The sequence below is a fragment of the Pezoporus occidentalis genome, unplaced genomic scaffold (assembly GCF_034315485.1).
Source record: "Pezoporus occidentalis ecotype Australia unplaced genomic scaffold, CSIRO_AGI_Poc_V1 ctg187, whole genome shotgun sequence".
NCBI classification, from domain to species: domain Eukaryota; kingdom Metazoa; phylum Chordata; class Aves; order Psittaciformes; family Psittacidae; genus Pezoporus; species Pezoporus occidentalis.
In genome coordinates this window covers 1,674,978-1,696,080 of record NW_026913715.1, presented here as the reverse complement: position 1 = coordinate 1,696,080, position 21,103 = coordinate 1,674,978, and the positions used below count along the sequence as shown (strand labels likewise).

At 50.9% G+C, this 21,103-nt stretch overlaps 1 protein-coding gene across 5 annotated transcripts in view; it reads right to left on the bottom strand.

Annotated features, from left to right (window-relative positions):
* The window catches only part of NSMF (NMDA receptor synaptonuclear signaling and neuronal migration factor), a 47,716-nt gene extending 27,813 nt beyond the window's left edge, over positions 1-19,903 (bottom strand). For 3 of the 5 annotated variants that reach the window (XM_062616043.1, XM_062616042.1, XM_062616044.1), the window contains exons 1-2: positions 19,680-19,902; positions 11,115-11,176 (exon numbers count right to left, since the gene is read on the bottom strand). In XM_062616043.1, the coding sequence (XP_062472027.1) occupies positions 11,115-11,176; positions 19,680-19,786 (169 nt within the window). In that variant the 5' untranslated portion in view covers positions 19,787-19,902. Of the gene's footprint in view, positions 1-11,114; positions 11,177-19,679 lie in introns of all 5 variants that reach the window. The other 2 variants (XM_062616041.1, XM_062616045.1) reach the window with 1 other exon arrangement.
* Positions 19,904-21,103: the final 1,200 nt, after the last annotated feature.

Here is a 21,103-nt window from a genome sequence, read left to right as displayed (position 1 = left end):
CAGGAACCTTCTCAGATGAATGCATGCCCACAGCAGTCTAAACCTCCAGAGCTGGTACTGAAATGAGACACATTTCTCACAAATACACCCAGTATTTTAAGTGTGCCTGTCCACCAAACAAGGCTGGAAGCAAATGCAGGTCTCACTGCACAGCATGAAAATGCTCATGTGCAAAACAGCCCATGATCAGCTGTCTGCTTCGGCAGGTTTAGCCATGCACGGGCTGCTGGGCTGGTCAGGGTTCACAAGACAAGGACCAGCACCAGCTGGTCACAGCAGCGATAATAAAAAGTGAATGTTCTGTGCACAAAGTTATTTTTTAGAACTAAGGGTAAGGGGCAAACCACCAGGGTTTGGGGGTCATCACCCCCCCCCCCCCCAATTTTCTGCCAATTAGCTTCATAGAACCACAGAACCAACCAGGTTGGAAAAGCCCTTAAAGGGCTCATCCAGTCCAACCGTTCCCAGCACTGCCAAGGCCACCACTGACCCATGGCACTGAGGCCTCGTCTCCACGCTGTGTGAACACTTGCAGGGACGGTGACTGCAGCCCTGCCCTGGGCAGCCTGTTCCAATGCCTGAGCACCCTCTGGGGAAGGAATTGTTCCTCAGCTCCATCTAAACCTGCCCTGGTGCAGATTGAGGCCGTTTCCTCTTGTCCCATCCCTTGTTCCTTGGGAGCAGAGCCCAGCCCCTCCTGGCTCCATCCTCCTCTCAGGCACTTGTAGGCAGCGATCAGGTCCCCCCTGAGCCTTCTCTTCTCCACACTGAACCCCCCAGGTCCCTCAGCCCTTCCCCATCACACTTGTGCTCCAGGCCCTGCACCAGCTCCATTGCCCTTCTCTGGCCCCACTCCAGCACCTCAATGTCTCTCTTGTAGTGAGGGGCCCAGAACTGAACACAGGATTTGAGATGCAGCCTCACCAGCACTCAGTGTAGGGGCAAAACCACTGCCCTGGCCCTGATGGTCACGCTGTTGCTGATAAAGGCCAGGATGCTGGTGGCTTTCCTGGCTGCCTGGCTCATGTTCAGCTCTGTCAATCAGCACCCCCAGATCCTTTCTTGATGTGAAAGAAAGGCAGCTGGATGTGAAAGAACTGCAGAAGGCCTTCAGCTGACAGCTGCAACCAGCACCCTGCTCTCCACAGCACCCCTGGTTAGCAGACTTCATCCTGTGTGCAGATGGTGACAGCACAGCCAGAGGATGCTGTCCTGAAGGAAAACACAGCCGCTGCCTTTGTAGGGTAGGAAGATGGAAAGCAGAGAGGCCCATGAGCACAACTATCTTCGGAGCCCACACACTGGATGAAGTGCCAGGAAATCTCAGCATTTCCATGGCAATTCCATGCATGAACCCAACAGTAGCTCCCACCCACCTGCTAATCCTTTTCAAGTGGCTGTTAATTACCTCTCAGACTTCCCTCAGCTGGGAAGCAGCAGGGGTTGGGAAAGGGCTCAACAGGCAATGCATTATTCATGTGATGGCTACCCGAGAACCCAAAATCATCAGTGGCCAGCACAGACAGCAGCACTTGAAACACAGGCAGAAACAAACCCCAGCCTTTACTTCATTACCTTTCCTTTAGCTACTGAGCCACGACCTGGAAGACCGCAGCAACAATCTTGGCTCCCTCATAGCTGGCCATGATGGTCTGATGTATGTGTGCAACACAGAGCTTCCACTGCTGCCACACTCTGCTTCCTATGAAGTGCTCTTGTGCCCCTCTGAAAAGAGCCCTCCCAAGCTGAGGATGCACATTTGCAGCTTTTGATTCTGAAGCCCCCCCTGGGTTATGCCCACGTTGCCCAGGGCCTCTGCACTGCTCTGTCTGCAGCTGAGACTGAACTGAATTGAGCTGGTACTGGCACAGTGCGTCACCCTGATCTCATTTTTCTGCTTGAGACACAACTCCCTCGACACCACTATGAGACAAATGCATCTCTGGCCACTCCTGATCAAGAAGTGACCATCAGGACCATGCAGACTGACACAACTTGGGTTCATTTCACTTGGCTCCTAGTGAACCCTCACAGTCTCGACACGGCAGCTGACAGCTTGAGCTGACCAGGAGGAGCTGCCTGTACAGAAAGCCTCTTGAGCCTCTTCTGATGTTACCTTTGCAGACTGCACATGGAGTCTAAAATCCATGCCTAGGTGCAGTGAGGAGCCATGCAGTCCAACCAGTGCAGAAAGTGTCTCCAAAGTCTCTCCATCCACTTGTCACCCCCCAAGAGGCAGCAGCCACTGCATTTGTTTTCCAGCAAGTCAGACCCTCTCCAGTTCCAAGACTGATTGTGCTCCAGAGCAGGCACGTCTTGGGAAAACACCAGCAAACGACTCCAAGATCTGCCAAGATGTGTGCTGGCTAATAGTGCCAAGCACACCATCTTGAAAATGAAAAACAAAGGCCAGTTCCAAGTACTCATCTCAGCTTGTCAAACTTACTAACGCGTGTGGGCTCAGTGACGCTACAATTTCTTAAGACCACAAAATAGTGGCTGACAGCTGCCCTGTTCCTCCTGAAATTAATACTTCCGTGGAGGACACGGAGCCTCAGGGGAGCAACCCACAGGACTGAGCACCTGTGCTCACGCACTGACAGCACCACAACGCAGATTGAGGACTTGGCACCTCTGTGGGTGGGTAAATGGAAAAATGAAGTACCCCAAGTACGGTATGTCTGAAAATGCTGATGGTTGCAAGTGCAGAGACCAGCTCCTGCCTCTGCTTCATGACCACCAACGTCTGTTCAACCCATAAGACTTAGAGATTTAAGTGGGATGTGACTATAAAATCACAGCAGGGTTACTCTTGACCAGATGTATTTGACATAAACCACCTGTCTGATCTAGCATGCAGAATGCAAGCATAATCCTTTCTTCCCACCTTACTTGTCTGTTACTCAAGGTGTCTTCACCTGTGCTTATCTAAGAGTTTTCATGGTCTACACTCCACAGTCCTGTCACTACAGCAGTATGCTTTCTCTTTGTCCAAGGACTGGATGATTATTTCTTTTCATTTAATTTAGCACCTTTGGTAACTACACAGCTTCATATGCAAAGGGAATGTGAAGCTCTTATAGAAGTTAATAAAGAATATATCTACACAAAAAAAAATAGCATGAAAGGAAAAGAGATTCAAACATCCATCAGAATGAATTACTGGCTTCTAAAGACAAACCTGCACCATTCAGGGAGCAAATCTGTGCTAACATTCACGCACACACATGTTCACATACACCAGCACCACTGAGATAGCACCAGGGACTGATTCCCTTGTCTGTGCTTCCAGAGGTGGGATTCAGATGCCAAAGCACTGCACCTGCCTCCACTATGGCATTTCAGATCAATAGTTCTGCTAGAAAAGTGAAACTGGTCTGAAATCAATGCTGAATTGAACCTGAGCCAAAGGGATGCTCAGTGAAGAGGACAAGGTAAGAGGGTACTCCAGCAGTGACAGGAGTTGCCCCCTCAGAGTTAGCTGCAGCAGACTGCTGTTAACATCCTCTGCATGGATACTGCTGCTCTGCCTCATCTTCACGTCACACTTGCCACCTCTCCCACACCCAGCTGCTCCATCCAACTGCTCAGCAGCCCAGGACAGTGTGACTTGGGAGGCCTGGCATAGCTCCCTCCCCTCCAGGCCCTGAGGAAAGCTGACCCAGTGGCAGCTCTGCTCTCCCTCTTTCACTAGCAGCACCCTTGTTTGCCCTGGAGCAGACAACTCAGGTTACTCAGATTTCTTTTCAACTAGATCTGTGGTCTACATGGATTTATTGTGCCCAAATATCAGCAAAATGAAGGGAAGAGGACCAACATGCTGGATCTGTGAATCATGTCTCTTGAAAACCTGTATTTTCATCACTTCCCTGTTTACCTGGGCTAAGTCTAACAGCCTGCCCAAGCCTGGGGGCTTGACAGTCCAGTGCCAAGGACGAATCCACTTCTCAACCCCCTTGTTATTCACTGAACACGTTTCTTTGGCTTCACTTGCTCCTCTTGATATTTCTCTTCACCTTCTACACAACACAATCACTAGGGCATGTGTGTCACCAGAGACATAACTACCAACAGCAACTAGCACCTGTACTGGTTAATGTGTGCTACCTTGGTACATGTAGTTCCCGATAATTAGACACTACTTACAATTATGCTTTCCCATTCAGTAACTAACATGAGAACTTGCTCTGACCCAGGTAGGTAATCATGGAAGAACTTCCATGTTCTCTTTTGCTGTCACAATGTGCCTCAAGAGGAGGCAACACACTGCGATAAGCCTCAGCTGACTGATGCCTATTGATAACAGTGGAGGGACTCACCAAGCCAAACTCATCTCTGATGCAGGCTGCCTTCTAACCCCATGGAATGGGAAGTTTATAAATCAAGGTGGAATACAGCCATAAGGCATAGGCAGAAGCTTAAAAAAAGTCCAAAATTTATGACTAACAGCTTAACTGATGATTAAAGCACCTTAGATTTAAAACCTCAGCTCCAGCATCAGAAGCAAAGTGGCAAAGGGGAATCCAGATAAGGCCTATTAAAAACACATCCGTCATCTCAGAAAACATAAATTTAACAGGAACAGTTCTCTCCCCTGCTCCACCTCAGCTGGATTCTCCAGACCAGGTGTTGATGGTACTGACTTTAAATGAAAGAACTGTCTCAGCTACTGAAGAATGAGAAGATTTTAGCTGTACAGTACATGGACCTGCAGCACTGTTCACAGCAGTTGGAATGAAGTTAATGCTTTTTCATTTTACACCAGGAGGGGTCCAGGTGACACTCTCAATGAGGAGAGCAGATGGATGCAGTGGCTAGAGCCCCAGGCACTGCAAAACCAGGAACATCTTTTCAGACAGCACAGCTGAGCAGCTCCTCTCACAGTTTCAGTTCTGAGTCCTCCCGTATGCCTGCCAGTGCCCTGCAGGTGTGCTGTCAGGCTGTCAGGTCTTGTTCTCCTCTGCTCCCTCTCCGAGCGAGCACCAGAGCCATGACACATCGGCCCTGTCCTTCCCAATGCCGATGTCCCACTGCGTGACCCCACCAGCACATGGCTCCTGCCTCCAGAGCCGGGCTGGCAGCTGACCCCGCTGCTCTGCAGGGCTGAAATGCAGGCAAGAAATAGGCATGGAAACCAGGAAAAATGGTTTGAAGCATGGGACAGGGATATAAAACCAGAGATACCACAAAAAGGTCACAGTGGCATTTCAGCCACGCAGTAGCTCCAGAGTCAAGTGAATGAAGGACACGCACAGTGTTTGCTATGAAAGTACCTGAAGACTGACCGAGGCAGTGGCTTTTTGGGGCACCCTGACCCTACTGCTCCTGGGGAAGGAACGTCACACACTTCTCTGCAAAGCCCCAGGGAAGAGCCAAGGGCTGCTTCAGTGAGGGAGCTGCTTGGAGGAAACAGGAGGTCACTTTGGCTGTGACAAAATGCTTCCAATTAATCCTCAGCACTGAAATGGGCCTTGAAAACAGCCAACCTGAAGATGCTGTTGACATTGTGCTTCATAGCGAAGTAACCTTTAAGTCTGGCCTGTAACATTAACGTGAAGAGATGAAATTGGGACTGAGAGACATGACCCAAGGGAGCAAGTGACAGCTCCACCAGTTTTCCATTGTATTCCTATGGTAACACTGACCTACCTCTTTATTCACTTTAGAAGCAAGTTTTAGCATATACCCCCACCATACTTGTGCTCTGCCGATCCTGGAAGCAGCCTGAAACCCTCAAGAGAAGAGACTTCACATCCCTGCTCTGCCCTGAATTCATCCTACCCCCTCTGGAGCACGGGCTCTTTCTAGAAAGGCCACCTCCATTGCTCAAGGGCAACCACACTGCTCCAGCACAGGGGTACCCCAAGAGCTGGGCTGGGCACAGTGCTGGGGCTCCCCCTGGGGACAGGGCAAACAGCCTCCACAGAGAAAACAGATTTGGTGCTTACCCTGAAGCAGGCTGCACTGGCAGCTCCACAGTGTGCACAGTGGCGAACTGAAGGCTCCTTTTAGAGCACTGTAGAGCTGCAGCCTTTCTTCATGGCTTCCTATAGCACAGCTCACAGGTCCCTTGCATGGCCTCAAGCACCTGCAAAGCCTCATGCTGCAGTTTCTCCAGCCCTGTGTCAGCTCCTGGCAGCATCAGGACCCTCCTCCATGTCACAGCTCCTTCACAGCCCTTACATGCACCCACAGCCCCTCTTGGGAAGCTTCAGAAGCCCAGGATGCAAAACACAAGTGGTTGCTTTGGCGCAGTCTCTGTCCATGGCACAGGGGCCTGAGGAAACATGTTTTTCTCCTGCCACTATTACCCATTGCTATTTGGCTTGGGGAAGCTCAGGAATGCTCATTCTGCACCCAGTGTTTTCACTGACGGCTGAAACATCATGCAAAACCAAAGAAAAGCAGCAGACTTCTTTTGAGCTTCTTCCAGTTACAGGTAACTATCCCCTTTGGTCTGCACTGATGCAAACCAGTCAGAGCAGCCGTGCTGATTCTGCAAGAACCACAGTGAATTTAGGTCAAGACCTGCCGGGCAGCTCTGGCCCAAGGCCCATCATCTCTGCAGCACCAAGCACACCTTATACTTGCTGGGATCTTTCCCTTCCTTTTGCTTTCACAGCCTTTCACATGCAGGTCGCTCAGAGCCCCAGCCTGCAGCGGGCAGAACAGTGCTACATCCTACAGCAGCAACCCCAGCACTGCAGCATCAGCTGCCCTCCAAATAGCCCAGGCAAACAGAACAAAAACTGCCTGATAAAAAAGCATCAGGGAAAAGCCCCAGTACAGCTCCCTTCCTTTCCTCAGTGAAGGACCCTTGTGCTGAACCCCATCTCACCGAATGCATCACTGCTTCTCCTGATAGGTGGAAGTTTCTCAAGTGCTCTGCTTGCTGTTATTGCTCGTTTCACTGCCCCATGCTCTGGGTATCTTTTTTCCTCTCACACTTCCAGTACATGGAGATAAAGAAATCTAAAGCAGTATCTCAGTGTGGGGGCCCTGACACCTATGCTGTAAGAAGGGGACTCTGGGAATGTCCAAAACTCCTCATCCCGTGAGCTCTGGTGGGACTTGGAGTGATTATTTCTTCTATGTTTGTATTTTGCTCTCTGCAGCCTTCTTACACTTCCCTTTTGCAACTGTCAACCCTTTTCCCTGTCTTTCTTCTGGGTCTGTCCCAGGGGACACCCACCCTTACACTACAACCATGCCACAGAGAAGATGGAAAGTCTTTGGAAAGTACCAGAAAGCTGTGAGGGTCAGCGAGGACTCTGGCAGCAGCACTGCAGTCAGAATGAACGCTGAACATGAGAGTGCTCTTCTTGGGAACCTTCCCAGACCTTCAAGCCTACACGAATAAGCCAGCATGAATGGAAGCAGGAAAAGAGGAGGAGATGCATTACCACCTCAGCACCAGCTCCCTTAACAGATCCATGTCCTGGCAGCAGCAGAGTCCAACCCTCCCTTTTTTCTAGTTCCTCAGAATATTTTAAAGATCAGGAGAAAAAATCTGAGTGATGCCAAAAGTACAATTCCTTCATCCTCTGCCAGCAACTCATACCCTGTCAGCAGGCAGCTGGGGAAGGGAAGCAAAGAGAGACAAATGTGTATTGCTGTCATCCCTGCTGCAACCTCAGAGAACATGGTCAGTGCACTGCGAGCCAAGCAACAGAGGAGAGGTAAATGGACTCCCCAGTCGCCTGGAAAACCTCCTCCAGAACAAGCCATCGAGGAGTTGCATAGGCATAGGCACGGTGTTTCTCAGCCATGAAGTTCTCAGGCCTCACGTTAGGAAGAATCAGAAGTTGTAACCAACAACAAATACTCTCCTCACCTTTTCCTTACTATGTGTACACCCCATAGTATGCTGCAATCCTCCTTACCCCCTGGTGATGCTCAGTTCCACAGCCACTGCCTTAGCAAAGGGAGTGGAACATGGACAGACTGTGATTTTATTGAAAGCAGAAGGTGAACAAAGCCTTGCAGATAGCTCACCCTCATTATAGCGCTCGGACATGGCAGCTGGCCCATCCTGCTGGTGCATAATCCCTCTGTAGTTCTTCTTCACCAATATCTCAAAGACATTCTGACGCACACACTCACACAGGCTCTCCAGAGGAGCCACCGAAAATAGACTGAGGTGTAAAAGTTACCACCGAAGAATAGCTCTTTGATCAGCTGTGGAACGTGAAGAGGGGGGATGCAAAAGCTGTCAAGCATCTCCTTTCCTGGGAGTCAGGAGACTCTAAAGACAAAAAGAGTCGAACCAAAATGGATGAACCTCAGAGAGCAAAGTGCAGCAGAAGTGGAGGAAGTTGAGGCAGTCTCTGCACACACGGGACTCCATCTGACAGTGCCTGCTGTGTCTGCCTGGGGAGTTCCAGCTCTCCACCCTTCTGCCATGGAGGTAAATTAGCAGGTAAAGCAGCAGCAGAACTGGCACCCCAAAGATTTACATTCCTCTCATTCTCTGCAAGAGGATTGTCATCTGCAGAGAGAGAGCAGGGTTCCAGCTCCTTGGATCCGCAGAAGAGGAGCTTTTTAGGCTTCCACTGTCCCACTGATGGCTCTGCCAACTTCCTGCTCCTCAAAGACCACAACCCTTTTCCCTCACTGCATTCATCAATGACTTTAAGCCTTTCTTAGACCTTTTTATTTCTTGACTATAAACTCCTGAACTCAAGGCCTGCCTCCTTCCAACCACATTTAGGTTAGAGCCTTAACCGCAGCCGCAGTCTCCTGGCAGTGCAGGGAGCATCCATGTAGACAGGGTTATTACAGTGGAAACCAGCCCATCCCACCAGGTAAAGATGCCCCTAGTGAAAGCCCAGAGTGCTGTGAACAGAGATGTACGTGCACTGAGGAATCAGCTCCTCGGTGTGCTGAGCTTGGACCTCAGCCACCAACACATGCCAGGAGGAATCTAACTACAGGATATTGGTGGGCTGGTAGAGCCCTAACACTGCTCTCCTGCTCTCTGATGAATTGGAGCAGATTCAGGTACGTCTATGTATGTCCTATGTCTTCAAGTCACGTAGAAGAGGCTCTTCCTTGGTTTCACTGCAGGCACTGGATGAAAGCTATAGCTTAAGCGCTCTGCTGAGCCAAAGGTGAAGTGTTCAGAAGCTTGTGAAAGCCATACTGAGATACAGAACTTCTGAGGAAGGAAAGAGTTGGTTCCCCTGCTATTGGACTCCTGGCATGGATAAGAGGGAGACAGATTTTCTAAACATTTTTATAGGACAGCAACCTTCCTACCAGTTATTTATAAAGGAATGCTACAGAGTGGGTTAAACGATACACTGCAGGACTGCAAAAGATGACTTAAATAATGAGGATTCTTATTTTTTCCTCTTTAAACATTTACAGTAATCTCTAGGAAACTTTATTTCCAAGGCAATACTTAAGGACTGTGTATTCCACGTGTACCGCTCGCTGCTTGATTCTTATCCATAGCAACTAAATTCACTTGAAGTATGATCTCTAGCCTGATACACCAGGGGGCAGTGGGTACGAGCACAGAGTGGGTTTAAGCACTGGTCAGGGGAACCCACACTAGTGCATTATCCAGGAGTCACATTAGCTCCACTCCCATGTCCTCCTTATCTACAGTCAAGAGAGGAACAAGCAACTAGGAGCAACCATAAGGATGAGTAGAAGGTCAGCTGTGTAAGTGTGCATAAGAGAGGGTCCTACTCCTTGGCTTTGACCAGGGTTCCACAGATCTCAGGCCTTGAACACTGCCAGGGATGGGGAAGCCACAGCTTCTCTGGGTACCCTTTGCCAGGACCTCAGCACCCTCACAGGGAAGAATGAAATTTCTTCCTGGCACCTGGGGTGGGGGTGTGCAGAAAAGCACCAGCAAAGGCTTCAACTGCTAGAAGCAGCTACAGAAATGGCCATGATAAAGAACACTTCTGCCTGGCCTCCTGGGACCTGCCCAGCCTGTCCTGCACTGCCTGTCCAACCCCTTTCCCCCCTCTGCCTCAGGCACCTCACCTCCACTGCATTAAACCTGAGCCTTTTTCTACCCTTCCCTTCCTACCACGATGGGTTGTTCTTATTGGAAGTAATGTGTCACTGGAGTTCTTATGTCTGAAAGAAAATCAAGGAAAACTGCAGTACGTTGTTTGAAAGCCCCTCCATTCCCAAAGGCAGCACAACCCAGCCAAGGATAACTTGAAGGTCATTAGATCCAAGAGAAAAGGCGGGGACTCATTCAGCTGCCTGCCAAAGGCAGGTGGGACTGGGCTTGCTCTCTCAGGGAGAGGCATTCCCTGCCTGCAGAGGTTTAAGCACACACACAATTTACATTAAATGGTAACATCACTCTAAATTATGTTCTATCTAAAACTGTTACCCCTGGCAAAACAGTTCAGTGCTAGGGAACAATCTGCTTGCTACTTGTTCACACATGGTTTTATGTGGGTTCTATGGGATTTTCTATAGGTTTTATAGTGAATTTATTGTCTGCAAAATGTTTTCTTTCCTCACAGACCAGGCACAGGCCTGTTAGAAGTCAACTGAGTTTCTCTTGTGCTCTCTTGCCCATCAAGCAGAACTCAGCATAAGCTGATAGGGACAATACCTGTGTATAAAATATTAACACATTAGCTGGCACATGCTGGTGTCCTCAACCAGACAGGGCAAATCTCATTTTAACCCCTGCTGAAGCAAACCCTAGAATAAATCCAGATGTTACCTTTGCCAGCAAAGGTTGCTGCACACACCCCAAGCACCTCAGCTGACACTATAACTCACCTACTTTTATTCCCCAGTGAAAGCAAGACCTAGAAGTGACAAAGCAGCGCAGATGCCTTGTGCAGTGCAGTCTTTCCCTTCCCAGCTGAAACGCCTTCCAAGGACATCAGCTGTAGGGGTGGATTTATGACAGGACACTTGTTCACTACAGGTGAACTTTTTCCCACAGCCCACCCAACCTTTGAGTCACCAAACTGCGTTTTCTCCTCAAGGGCTTCACTGATTTAGAGGGTGACTCCTCCTGCTGAGATCTCACACTAACCCTTTACGATGAATAAATGCACTTTCATTTGAAGGCCTATTAATAAATAGGTGCAAGCACATAAGGATATAAGCAATGTCAGTTCTCTTACCTGAGCCGTTTCTACCTTCGGGATGGTTTTGGGAAAGATATTCTCCAAAAGCCCTTGCTGCTCTGCACGTCCAAGCATCCCAGAAGGCAGTAAAAAAGAAAGAGATTAATATTGGTTAAAGGCCAAGGAAAGAAGGAACAGTTCAATATCAATACCGCTGTTCTCCTGCAACAGCCTTTCAGCTTCTGATGACACCAATTTAAACATGGTGTAATAGCAGGGGGGGCTTCCTGGTAAACACACCAAAAGGGTAACCACAAGCCCAGGACTATTTCAGTCTTCAGCTTCTCTATGAACCATTGAAATGCACCTGCATTAAACTTGGCCTTGTTTCTGTGATACACATAGGCTAAACCCCTTCTGGCAGCCCAAGGAAGAAGGTATCTCCAGCCCAGCCCCATCCATCACCCCAGCCTTCTACTCTGGTTCTGAATACTCCTATCTGTGAGCCATCACAACTTAGATGTTACTACCAATACCCGTTTTACCTACCTTAACCCTAAGTGCTCAAGCACCAACTATGTCAGCATTTGGATACTTGATTTGAGAGGCCCCACAACACCCCACAAAAGCCATCCTTGGCTCTCTGATGGATTCAGGTCCCATGGATGACTGGAAGCTGACTGCAATATATTAAGCATCAACCAGGCAGGGTGAGCGCAACCCTTATCACACATCAGGGCCTACGTCAGAGAGCAAACCTATGAATATTCCAGCCAGGAAAAAGCTTGCAACCCACACAGGAAAGGCATCCTTGGTCAAGGCATGCATTCCCTGCTCTACAGTAAATACAATCTTCAGGGTCCTACTGCAGGGCATTTGCTGCTGTGCTTGTTCTCCTGCACCCAAACAGACCTGTGATTTGAGAGTCAATACCAGCTTTTATCCAGCCATCCATTTCCCCAGGTTTTAGAACAATCACCCCAAGGTCAGCAGCACCACAAGCAGGGTGATATTTGCCCATGGACAACCCAGGAGACAAACCAGCCACCGACCTCCCTGGCAAGCCAAGCCAACAAAAGCCAGCAGCCAGGCACTCAGCCTTCAAGCACACCAGCATCTGCTGGGAGAGGAGACAAAGACACTGCAACAGCGGAAGACATAGCAAGGCATCACGTCCACCATCCTCCTCCTTCAGAGGTGCTCAACTTCAGAACATCCCTCTCCAGCTCAAGCTTCCACACCAGGCTATGCTCATAACAGCTAGAAAACATCCAAGTGGAAAATGGCTTTGACCTCCAACACAGCCTCCCGCGATCCTCTTCCGTTTTGTTACCCAATCCAGCAGCATATCCCAATTTGTGTCACCAGGATTTCCCCCCACTGCTTTTACACGCCTCCTCCCAACAGGAAAAGATTAACTAAGCTACAACGTACCTCCCAGAGCAACGAGGGCTGGAAGGAGTGGGAAGTCCATTTGTCATCCACAGCCAACAACAAGGGATCAATATGAACGATGAAGTGATTTAATCTCCCAGGGACTAAATTTCAGCACAGCCAAATGCAAAACGCTCTGGAGCAGCACAGTTGGAGCTGTGTGAGAAGCAAGGTTCAACCTGCTGTGTCATGACAGGTTCAACCTGCTGTGTTGTGACAGGTTCAACCTGCTGTGTCGTGACAGGTTCAACCTGCTGTGTCGTGACAGGTTCAACCTGCTGTGCTGTGCTGGGTTCAACCTGCTGTGTCGTGACAGGCTAACACACAGAACCAAGGCTTTGCTGTTTGTGCATTCTTGCCTGTCCAGTACTAGGTTGTGCCTTTAGACACTGGGGTAGGAGTTGCCCCAGCTGTCTTCCTCGGTGCCTAAGCAACCCCAGAGATGGTCACACAGGGGCTCTGTCACATGAGGGAGCTGTACAACTGGCACACAATCTTCACTACAAAGAACAAAGGGATGACCATCACGGCTCACCCGTCCAGGAGGACAAGCACCTCATGGATGTTCCTTCACCCACCACCTTTCTGCCTGGGCAAAAAGGAGGACTTGGTCCTGGGGCAACACACAAGGGTAAAGTTGGGAGCTGGAGTGTGGCATCTTCACGAAAGTGGACGAGTCACCATGCCTGGAGGTGTAGATGTGGTGCTTAGGGACATGGCTTAGTGGTGGGCTTGGCAGCATTTAGGTTGTTGATCTTTAGGATCTTTTCCAACCTAAATAATTATATGATCCTATGGTTCTAACATCAGGCTATGCAGCTGTAAGAGCACTCCTGAGCTACTCCTCCACTCTACCTTAGAGGTGGTTAAAGGCTCATCCAAAGCCACGGCTGATCTCACACTGCACTGGCAACAGCCTTGTGAGCGGATGGCTGCTCCCAAGACTTCCAATATCTCTTCCACCAACGCTGCTGGGACTCCAAGGCTTCCCATAGAAACATCTGTCCTTGCAAGTCATCATCAAAACCATTCACAAACAGGGCACTTACACCACTGGGAAAGACTTTGAAGCTTCTCTGTCCATCAGCAGCCATTCCATGTAGAGAAAATAACAGTGAGAAAGTTCTCGGGTAAATTATCAGGGAGAGAACATGGAGATTTACACAAAGAATACTGAAATACGATGATAAAATAGTCTAACTACTTCAAAAGCTCCAAGAGCATGTTAGCTCAGCTGTCATTCTCTCGATTCATCTCTGCCAATGCCTGAAGCTGATCTGTCTGCCTCAAACCAGAACCAGTGTTTGCCCTTAGCTTGCAAACCACAGGCTCAAAAACTAGTACCAAGCGCTTCCTAAGACCCAAAGTGCAAAGAGCTAACATGGAGCCAGAGAGAAGCACTGCCACCCTCCACCCCACCTTGCTCCATAGTGAAGACAGTGTCAATCAGAATGAGAGCCTGAGTTCAGAGGTGCTGCAGTGTCTGCAACCTCACGCTCCCGTTGCCCCAAGCAGATGAGGTAGGAGGGTAAACCAGAGCTCCCAGAGCCCAGGGGATACCCAGACCTCTCCTTGCAGGCAGAAGCACAGTGGCAGAGCACAGAACCACTCAAAGCCACTGCTGCCTGCCCAGGCTGGACTTGCAGTTGCGTCACTGCCACTTCCACTGCTCTCCAACGCTGCAGGGCAAGCCAAGAGCAAATGAATGTGAACACTTGATCTCAGTTATCCAGTGACAGCTAATAAGGCAATGAGGCCTACATAGCACAAGGTGCCACCGGGGTTTTCCAGCCAATTACACTGCAAACTCAGGCTAAATTTCTGCCTGTTATCTCAGTGGTTCCCTTCTACATTCCTGCTTCCTCAGTGCCATCGGCTTCTCCTTGGCTGGGCCTCAGCTCATCTCCCACAGATGTCCATGCATGCCCTTTGCCAAGGGGACTCTGCTGGCCATGCTAACTCCTTATGCCTGGTCTCCCCTTGCCAAGCCTTTCGTGTCCCTTCTCCTCCCTCACTGTGCTCACAGTCACCCCAGTTTACCAGCATCTGCCCATATTGTTATCGTGCCATTCACCCCTTCTCCTTGGTAGCCACTAACTTGATCAAAATAGAGCCAGAGCCAAAGGCAAACAGATGGCAGTGCTCTATTCATCCCATTCTTTCCTATTTCTTACAACACACTGTTAATACAAGTCACAAAACTCCCAGCTCAGTTTTGTCTCCACTCTCACAGTTTAAGTCCCACCAAGTGATCTGATGACACTTGGCAGAAAATGCTTCAAGTGCTCTCAGAGCAGAGACACATCAGGATAATTCAACTGGCAAGAGATTAAAAAACAAAGCCTTGTTTCACATAAACGTGATGAAGTACAAGATGCCTCACACATACAGGGGCAGATGAGCTATAACCCTGAGTGTATGACACTGCAAGAGCTGCATACCAATGAGCAGGTAGGACCAAGAGCAATCAGCTGACAACGTGACAAGTTTAGCCCTGACTCATCTAGAGAGAGGGATTCATTTTAGTGGCAGATCAGATCTGCACGTTACACAGTCAGCACGGCCGGATTTAACAAAAGGATGTCAAGCAGGCACCACAGCCTCAGTATGCTGTGCTATGGGGTCTAACCGGTGAAGACAGCACTGCTGGTGCCTCAGAGAAAACACTACCAGCTTCTCCACCAGCATGGCTTCAGGAAAGCGGAGGGTGGGATGGGAGCACAGGCAGCTGCCCTTCTGAGGGCACTCCTCAGTACTCACTGGGCATTAGATGTCAAAGCTGGACTCAGGTCTGAAAGAGAAGTTGGCTGAGACTTCACTAGAAGGAAGGAAGCTGCTAAGTAAGATCTCAGTGACAGTGTGATGAGCATGGAATAGCCATCATGTGTCTGAAACAATCACATCAGCAGGATAAAAGGGGCCTCAATGCCTACTAGCAGCTACAAGAAACTGATGCAAATACATGCAATCCACCAAACTGACACTGAACCAAGTGAAGAAATGAGTACTGAAATAGAGATCCAGGAAAGACCTGAGATAACTCCATTTAGAGCAGAGCAGCAAGGTAAGCAAAACCTGGACTGTTCAGCAGCACTGTATGGAAAAATAAAGAACACCCACCACCTTCTTGTGCTCCTTCCGAAGCAATGCCCAGAGGAGCTGCAGCAGGAATCTGTTGTGACAGCATCTGACAGTGCTGCACCTCAGGAAACCAGGAGAGAAAAGACCTCCTGCATCATCAGGACCTACGTCCTCCTACAGCAGCAATCCTCCCTTGTCACTAAGCAGGGATGGGAACACTGCCAGCACATCCACAGGTACCAGGTCCATCACTAAAGACTGCTGACACCTACGTTGTTTAAACCTGATAGTAAGAATACCCTGACAAAAACCAGTTGTCTGAAATATCTGTGCAGGGAGATGGTAGCTGGAAAAAATTGTTTAAATGTTAGAACTGCAAATTCTCGCTCTCAAGAAAGGGAAATCTGATGTCAGCAATGGACCTTCAAGTCAAAGACCCCACACTTCTGGGCGAATTTCTACTCAAATCTTGGACAGGAGGAGAGAGGATGGAGCCAGCAGAAATTAAAAGAAGGTAACCCAAGCATAAGAGTTCAAACCACTCACAGGAAAACTGAAGTGGAAAAAGGAATCCAGCCTCCAGGAAGAACCCCAGCCTAAGACCAAAATTGCTCATGCAGCAAGAAACCTGGAATAAGGAACGCATTGAAGTACCTCAGCACTTGCCAGTGCAAGATTTACCCTTTCACAGCAACTAACACTTGGTGGCCCTTGTTTAAATCCACTCTCTAGTCCACAGGGAAGGAGTGAGACCAAATTCTCATCTCTCTGTGGGGTACCTTGGACTAGACACCAAAGCCCTGGAAATGGGCAGGATGAACCATGCTTTCAAATCCAATATTCCCTGTGCTAACTATAGCACAGAGAGATGGTTCTGGAACACGTGAACACAAGTCTCATGTCCGTCTGCTCCCAAAGAAAAGCCATAGGGCAGCAAAACGCAAAGCAGGGCTGCAGGAGAAGACAGACTTTAGCCACAGCTGGGGTGCCAGTATTTTCTGTAGGCGTCAAGGCAGCAAGGACAAAGAGAGCCCATTTCTAATGGTTTTGGTTAATCTACGCCCTTCAAAGTGTGCTAAGGAAGCCAGGGAGTGTGTATCAGGCACCACACAGGCCAGGAGCCTGAAGAGAACCTGCACCAGCCCAAACCTGCAGCAGCCTGGGACTGTCAGCAGAGGGGCAGCACCAAGGTCACAGCTCAAGGACAACTGCGCCATCCCTGCCCTAGGAGCTGCAAGGCAAAACCAGCACAGATAGGAAGGAGGCACAGCAAGATCTCACATCCAAGCACTTGAGATGTGATCAGAGCAAGAGCACGGAGCCACAGTCCTTTCCTGGTGCCATACACAGTTCACTGCAGCTCTCCCAGCAGAAGACAAGACTACAGAGACCAAAGCTGGAAGCATCGTGGATGCTCTCCACAATGTTAGCACACAGCAACTATGCCGTTAGTTTTGAGAGGCTGTTTAAAAGACCCAGCACACAACAAACTGCATGGAGCTTAATTGCTTCTCCTGGGACAGGAGCCTCCCCTGAGTTGCTCTGCAGAGATTTTAGTTTAAGAATCTAGGGAGCTTGCCCCTTCTGCTTAGCTCACACTACCCATGATAGCAAACAAATGATGCTCTCTGCTCAGGAAGACAATCAAATGCACATGCATGCTCCGGCCATGCATAATAAATACACATTAGTGGCCACTTGGACTTGCAGTGAGTTTCAGGAGATGATTTTTCTCTCTAAATGAAAAGTCAGGAGAAATATGAACAGGGCAGAGCTCAGGAGGTGCAGAGAGACAATCCCAGGGCATCTCCTGCAGCATGAGATCAGGATCCCATAGCTGCCTACACAAAACCACCGGGGACCTGATCATGACAGCAGTGCTACCCACACAGGGATCCAAGTCCCCAGCCCCCTTGGGAAGGACAGAATAGGCTCTCTCTGTAGCTTTCTCTACTGCACGCTGCAGAATCCTCACTGTAGGGAAGGAAGATAAGGACACGAGGGATACCTGAAGGTGGACACGAGGCAGAGCAGAGGAGCTGTGTGTGATGTGCTCCAGGAGGAACCTTTCAGCAGATCATCACTGCTGTGAATGATGCCAAGGGTAGCTGAGACCACACGAGGCAGGGACTGAGCTGTGCCTGGAGGGGCAGGGTGGAGGCACACCGGCAGTGCCTGTCCCCACCAGCACCTTCTCTGTGCACAGAGGCACTGCAGGGAGCAGTCCTCTGTCCTCCCCAAAGGCTTTTTTGATTAGGCATTTCTAACACAGGGCATGAATGGGGAGACACATAAAAGCACCTCTCCTGTGCCACACACTATGTGACCAGATGCTCCTCAAGGACTTTATGTTTCTGAGCCCAAGTCCACTCAGCTAACTGTTCTGGTCAAACCACCACAATTCACACCACCGAGACACTTTGGAGCACCCGCATACAGAAGCAGCAGCCTGGTAGCAGTTACAGCAGGTATGTAGCAAACCAGAACCCCAGAGGCACCTCCTGAACTCTACACAGCTAATACTACTTGCGTAGCATCTGCCCATCCTGGTGTAGGCTAACAAATCATTGCATTCAAAACACATTAGTCGCTCCCAACACCCACACTCCCGTTGGAAATGCTGGCGATTACCCAGGATGATGGTTGTGTGTGACTGGCTGTCTAATCCTGTTCCCAGCACCCCATTACAACAGTTATGGTGCATTTTGTGTCATTTCTATATATCCACCTGGCTGACATCTCCCAAAAGGAATCCCACTTCCAGATCTCTGAACACCATTGCAAGCACTCACGTTTTCGGTACTGGTTATGAACAGGGTGCACCATGAAGTGGGGAAAAGTTCCAGGCTCTACCCAGACAGCTTCCTCCAGGGTCACTCCAGACTTTGAAGGATGGATTTCTTTACAACACAGACAGCAATATATAAACACCTTTGGATCTCTCCGCTTTCAGCCACAAGACCGTGTCTCCTCCCGGCATGGCAGAGATGCCGTAATGCCAAGTTACAGTCACAGAGAGGTGACTGAGATCCCTCAGCAGCACGGATCGAGTCCTACACACGACTCCGGGTTATTCTAACGCAATTCTGTCTCACACAAAGGAGACGTTACATAATGCAGCTGAAAAGTTTATTTCCTCCCATTTTTATCGGGCTACCAAGGAGCTACTCCACATCTAAGAGAGGAGCTGCCAGACCTACCCCTGTGCATGGCTGTGCTGCTGGGAACCTGCGCCAGTGCCCCCACACAGTCCCCGCTGACGGCTGTGACACTTGCACTGCAGCGGGGGAGAAGGCTCGGGTCCACCCTGCTAGGCAAAGGGCACCGTGGCAAAGCTCATCAGCGATGGCTTTAAACCTCAGCACAACCCAGCAGCAAACACGGCTTAGAGCGTCTCCCATGTTTGAGACTAAAATCACTGGGACCTGGCAGTAACGAAATGCCACACTGTAGGACAAGCAATATACAAATTAACAGGTACGGTAACGATATAGAGCCCAAACCTTTTAACTGGCTAATACAGCGGCCTGGGACACTGCCGGCGAGGGCAGGTGTGCTGGCTCCGGGTTTGCACGCTGTACGTTTTCCATTCAAAGGATCAAGCTCCCTTGCAGCCAGCGGCTGACTTTGCCCTCGGACACACACACACAGATGGCATTCCAGCTGGTGAGGAGCCACCGAGCAAACTGACCGCGCTCCCGGTTCCCCAACATTGGAAAGATCCAGCCCTGACAAATCCGCTTGTGACCCGCTCCTTGCCCCCACGAGCAAGTCGAAGCTGCCGGGGGTGACGGCCGGGCCGGCAGCGAGAAGCGGGGATACCTCTGGAGACAAAGCACCCTCCGGAGGCTGAGGGTCCGCCGAGCGCGGGGAACCGCGGTCCCGCAGCCACCGGCGAGCGGGCGGGCGGCTGCTTTCGGGGGGCACCGCAGCAGCCATCGAGGGGGCACCGGCGGCGTCCCGCGGGCACAGGCTCCCTCCGAGCTCTCCCAGCCCCGGGGGCTGAGCTCTCTGCCCCGCTGGACAAGCGCCGGGGTCGCGCCCGCTGCCGCCCGCCGGGGCTCGGGGCCTTCCCCCCCTCCAGCTCGCCGGGTCCCCGGCACCCACCTCACTTTAGCCGCCACCGACGACATGGCCTCGTTCCTCAGCGTCTTCCTTTTGGACACGGCTGTGCCCATATTCGCGCGGGGAGGAGCCGCCGGGGGAGCGCTCATCGCAGGACCCCGCGGCTGCCCATGCCGCGCTGGGGCCGGGTGCCGGCGCCCGCCGCCGCTCGCTGCCGCGCTCCCTCAGCGCCCCGCCATGCCGCGGCACCCCCGCCCCGTCCCGCTCCTCCGCGCTGCCCCCGGCCGATGCCGCGCTCCGCCGCGGCCGCCACCGGCTCATTGACTGCGGCAGGAGGCCGGTACCGAGCACCGCCCCCCGCCCAGGAAGCGCCGCTATATTTGGCCGGCGGCTCCCGCCTCCCCCCGCTGACATCATGGCGGCCCCGCCTGAGGGGACGCGGCGGCCACCCCGGGAAAGGGCGGGTTCCGCAGCCCGCGGGCGGCGCGGTTACCGGGCACGGCTGAAGGGATCTGGCCGGCAGGTTGGGAACCGGCGGCTCTAAAGGGTGTTGTCCGCCTCCGGTTTGTCCATGAGCTGCTTCGTCCATGGTGTCACCTCCCAGAGCAAGCGCCTTCCTTGGGGTCACCAAATGCTGCTCGGCCGCTCCGTCAGCCAGGCCTTAGAGGGGCTTCGGTTTGTAGAATCAGAACTGCTTGGGCTGGAAGGGACCTTAAAATTCATCCAGTTCCAACCCCTGCCACGGGCAGGGACACCTTCCACTAGAGCAGCTTGCTCCAAGCCCCTGTGTCCAACCTGGCCTTGAACACTGCCAGGGATGGGGCAGCCACAGCTTCTCTGGGCACCCTGTGCCAGCGCCTCAGCACCCTCACAGGGAAGAGCTTCTGCCTCAGAGCTCATCTCAGTCTCCCCTCTGGCAGGTTAAAGCCATTCCGCTTGTCCAGGCCTTTCTCCGCCTTTCTTATAAATCTCCTTTGACAGGCTACAGGAGCGTCTCCCCAGAGCCTCCTCTTCTCCATCTGAACAATCCCAGTGCCTTCAGCCTGTCTTCACAGCAGAGGGGTTCCAGCCCTGACATCAGTGTCATGGAGGTAGGGTTTGATATCCTGGGTTTGGGAAAGTACTTTATAAATCTGCTTTTGAGGCACCTGGGTGGCAGCAGCAAGGTTTCATACGATGTTCACAATCTACAGGGAACAAGCACTCCGTATCCACTGGCTCTGCAAGAGAGCACATGAATCCCAGGAATTCCAAGCCAAGACATTCAGCAATGTTTGACAGAAGGGCAGAAGTTTTGTGGATAAACTTCCTCCAGGCTTTGAGGAAAGAGGCAGGGAAGGAGGCAGTGACAGCCAAGCAGACACCATGTCCTGTCTGTGCCTTAGGAAAGGCTATATGTAGTGTAAGCTCATGTGTCACTGTCCTTCAGAGACCCTGCGTGGAAGAGACCCAAAGTTTGGGAACAG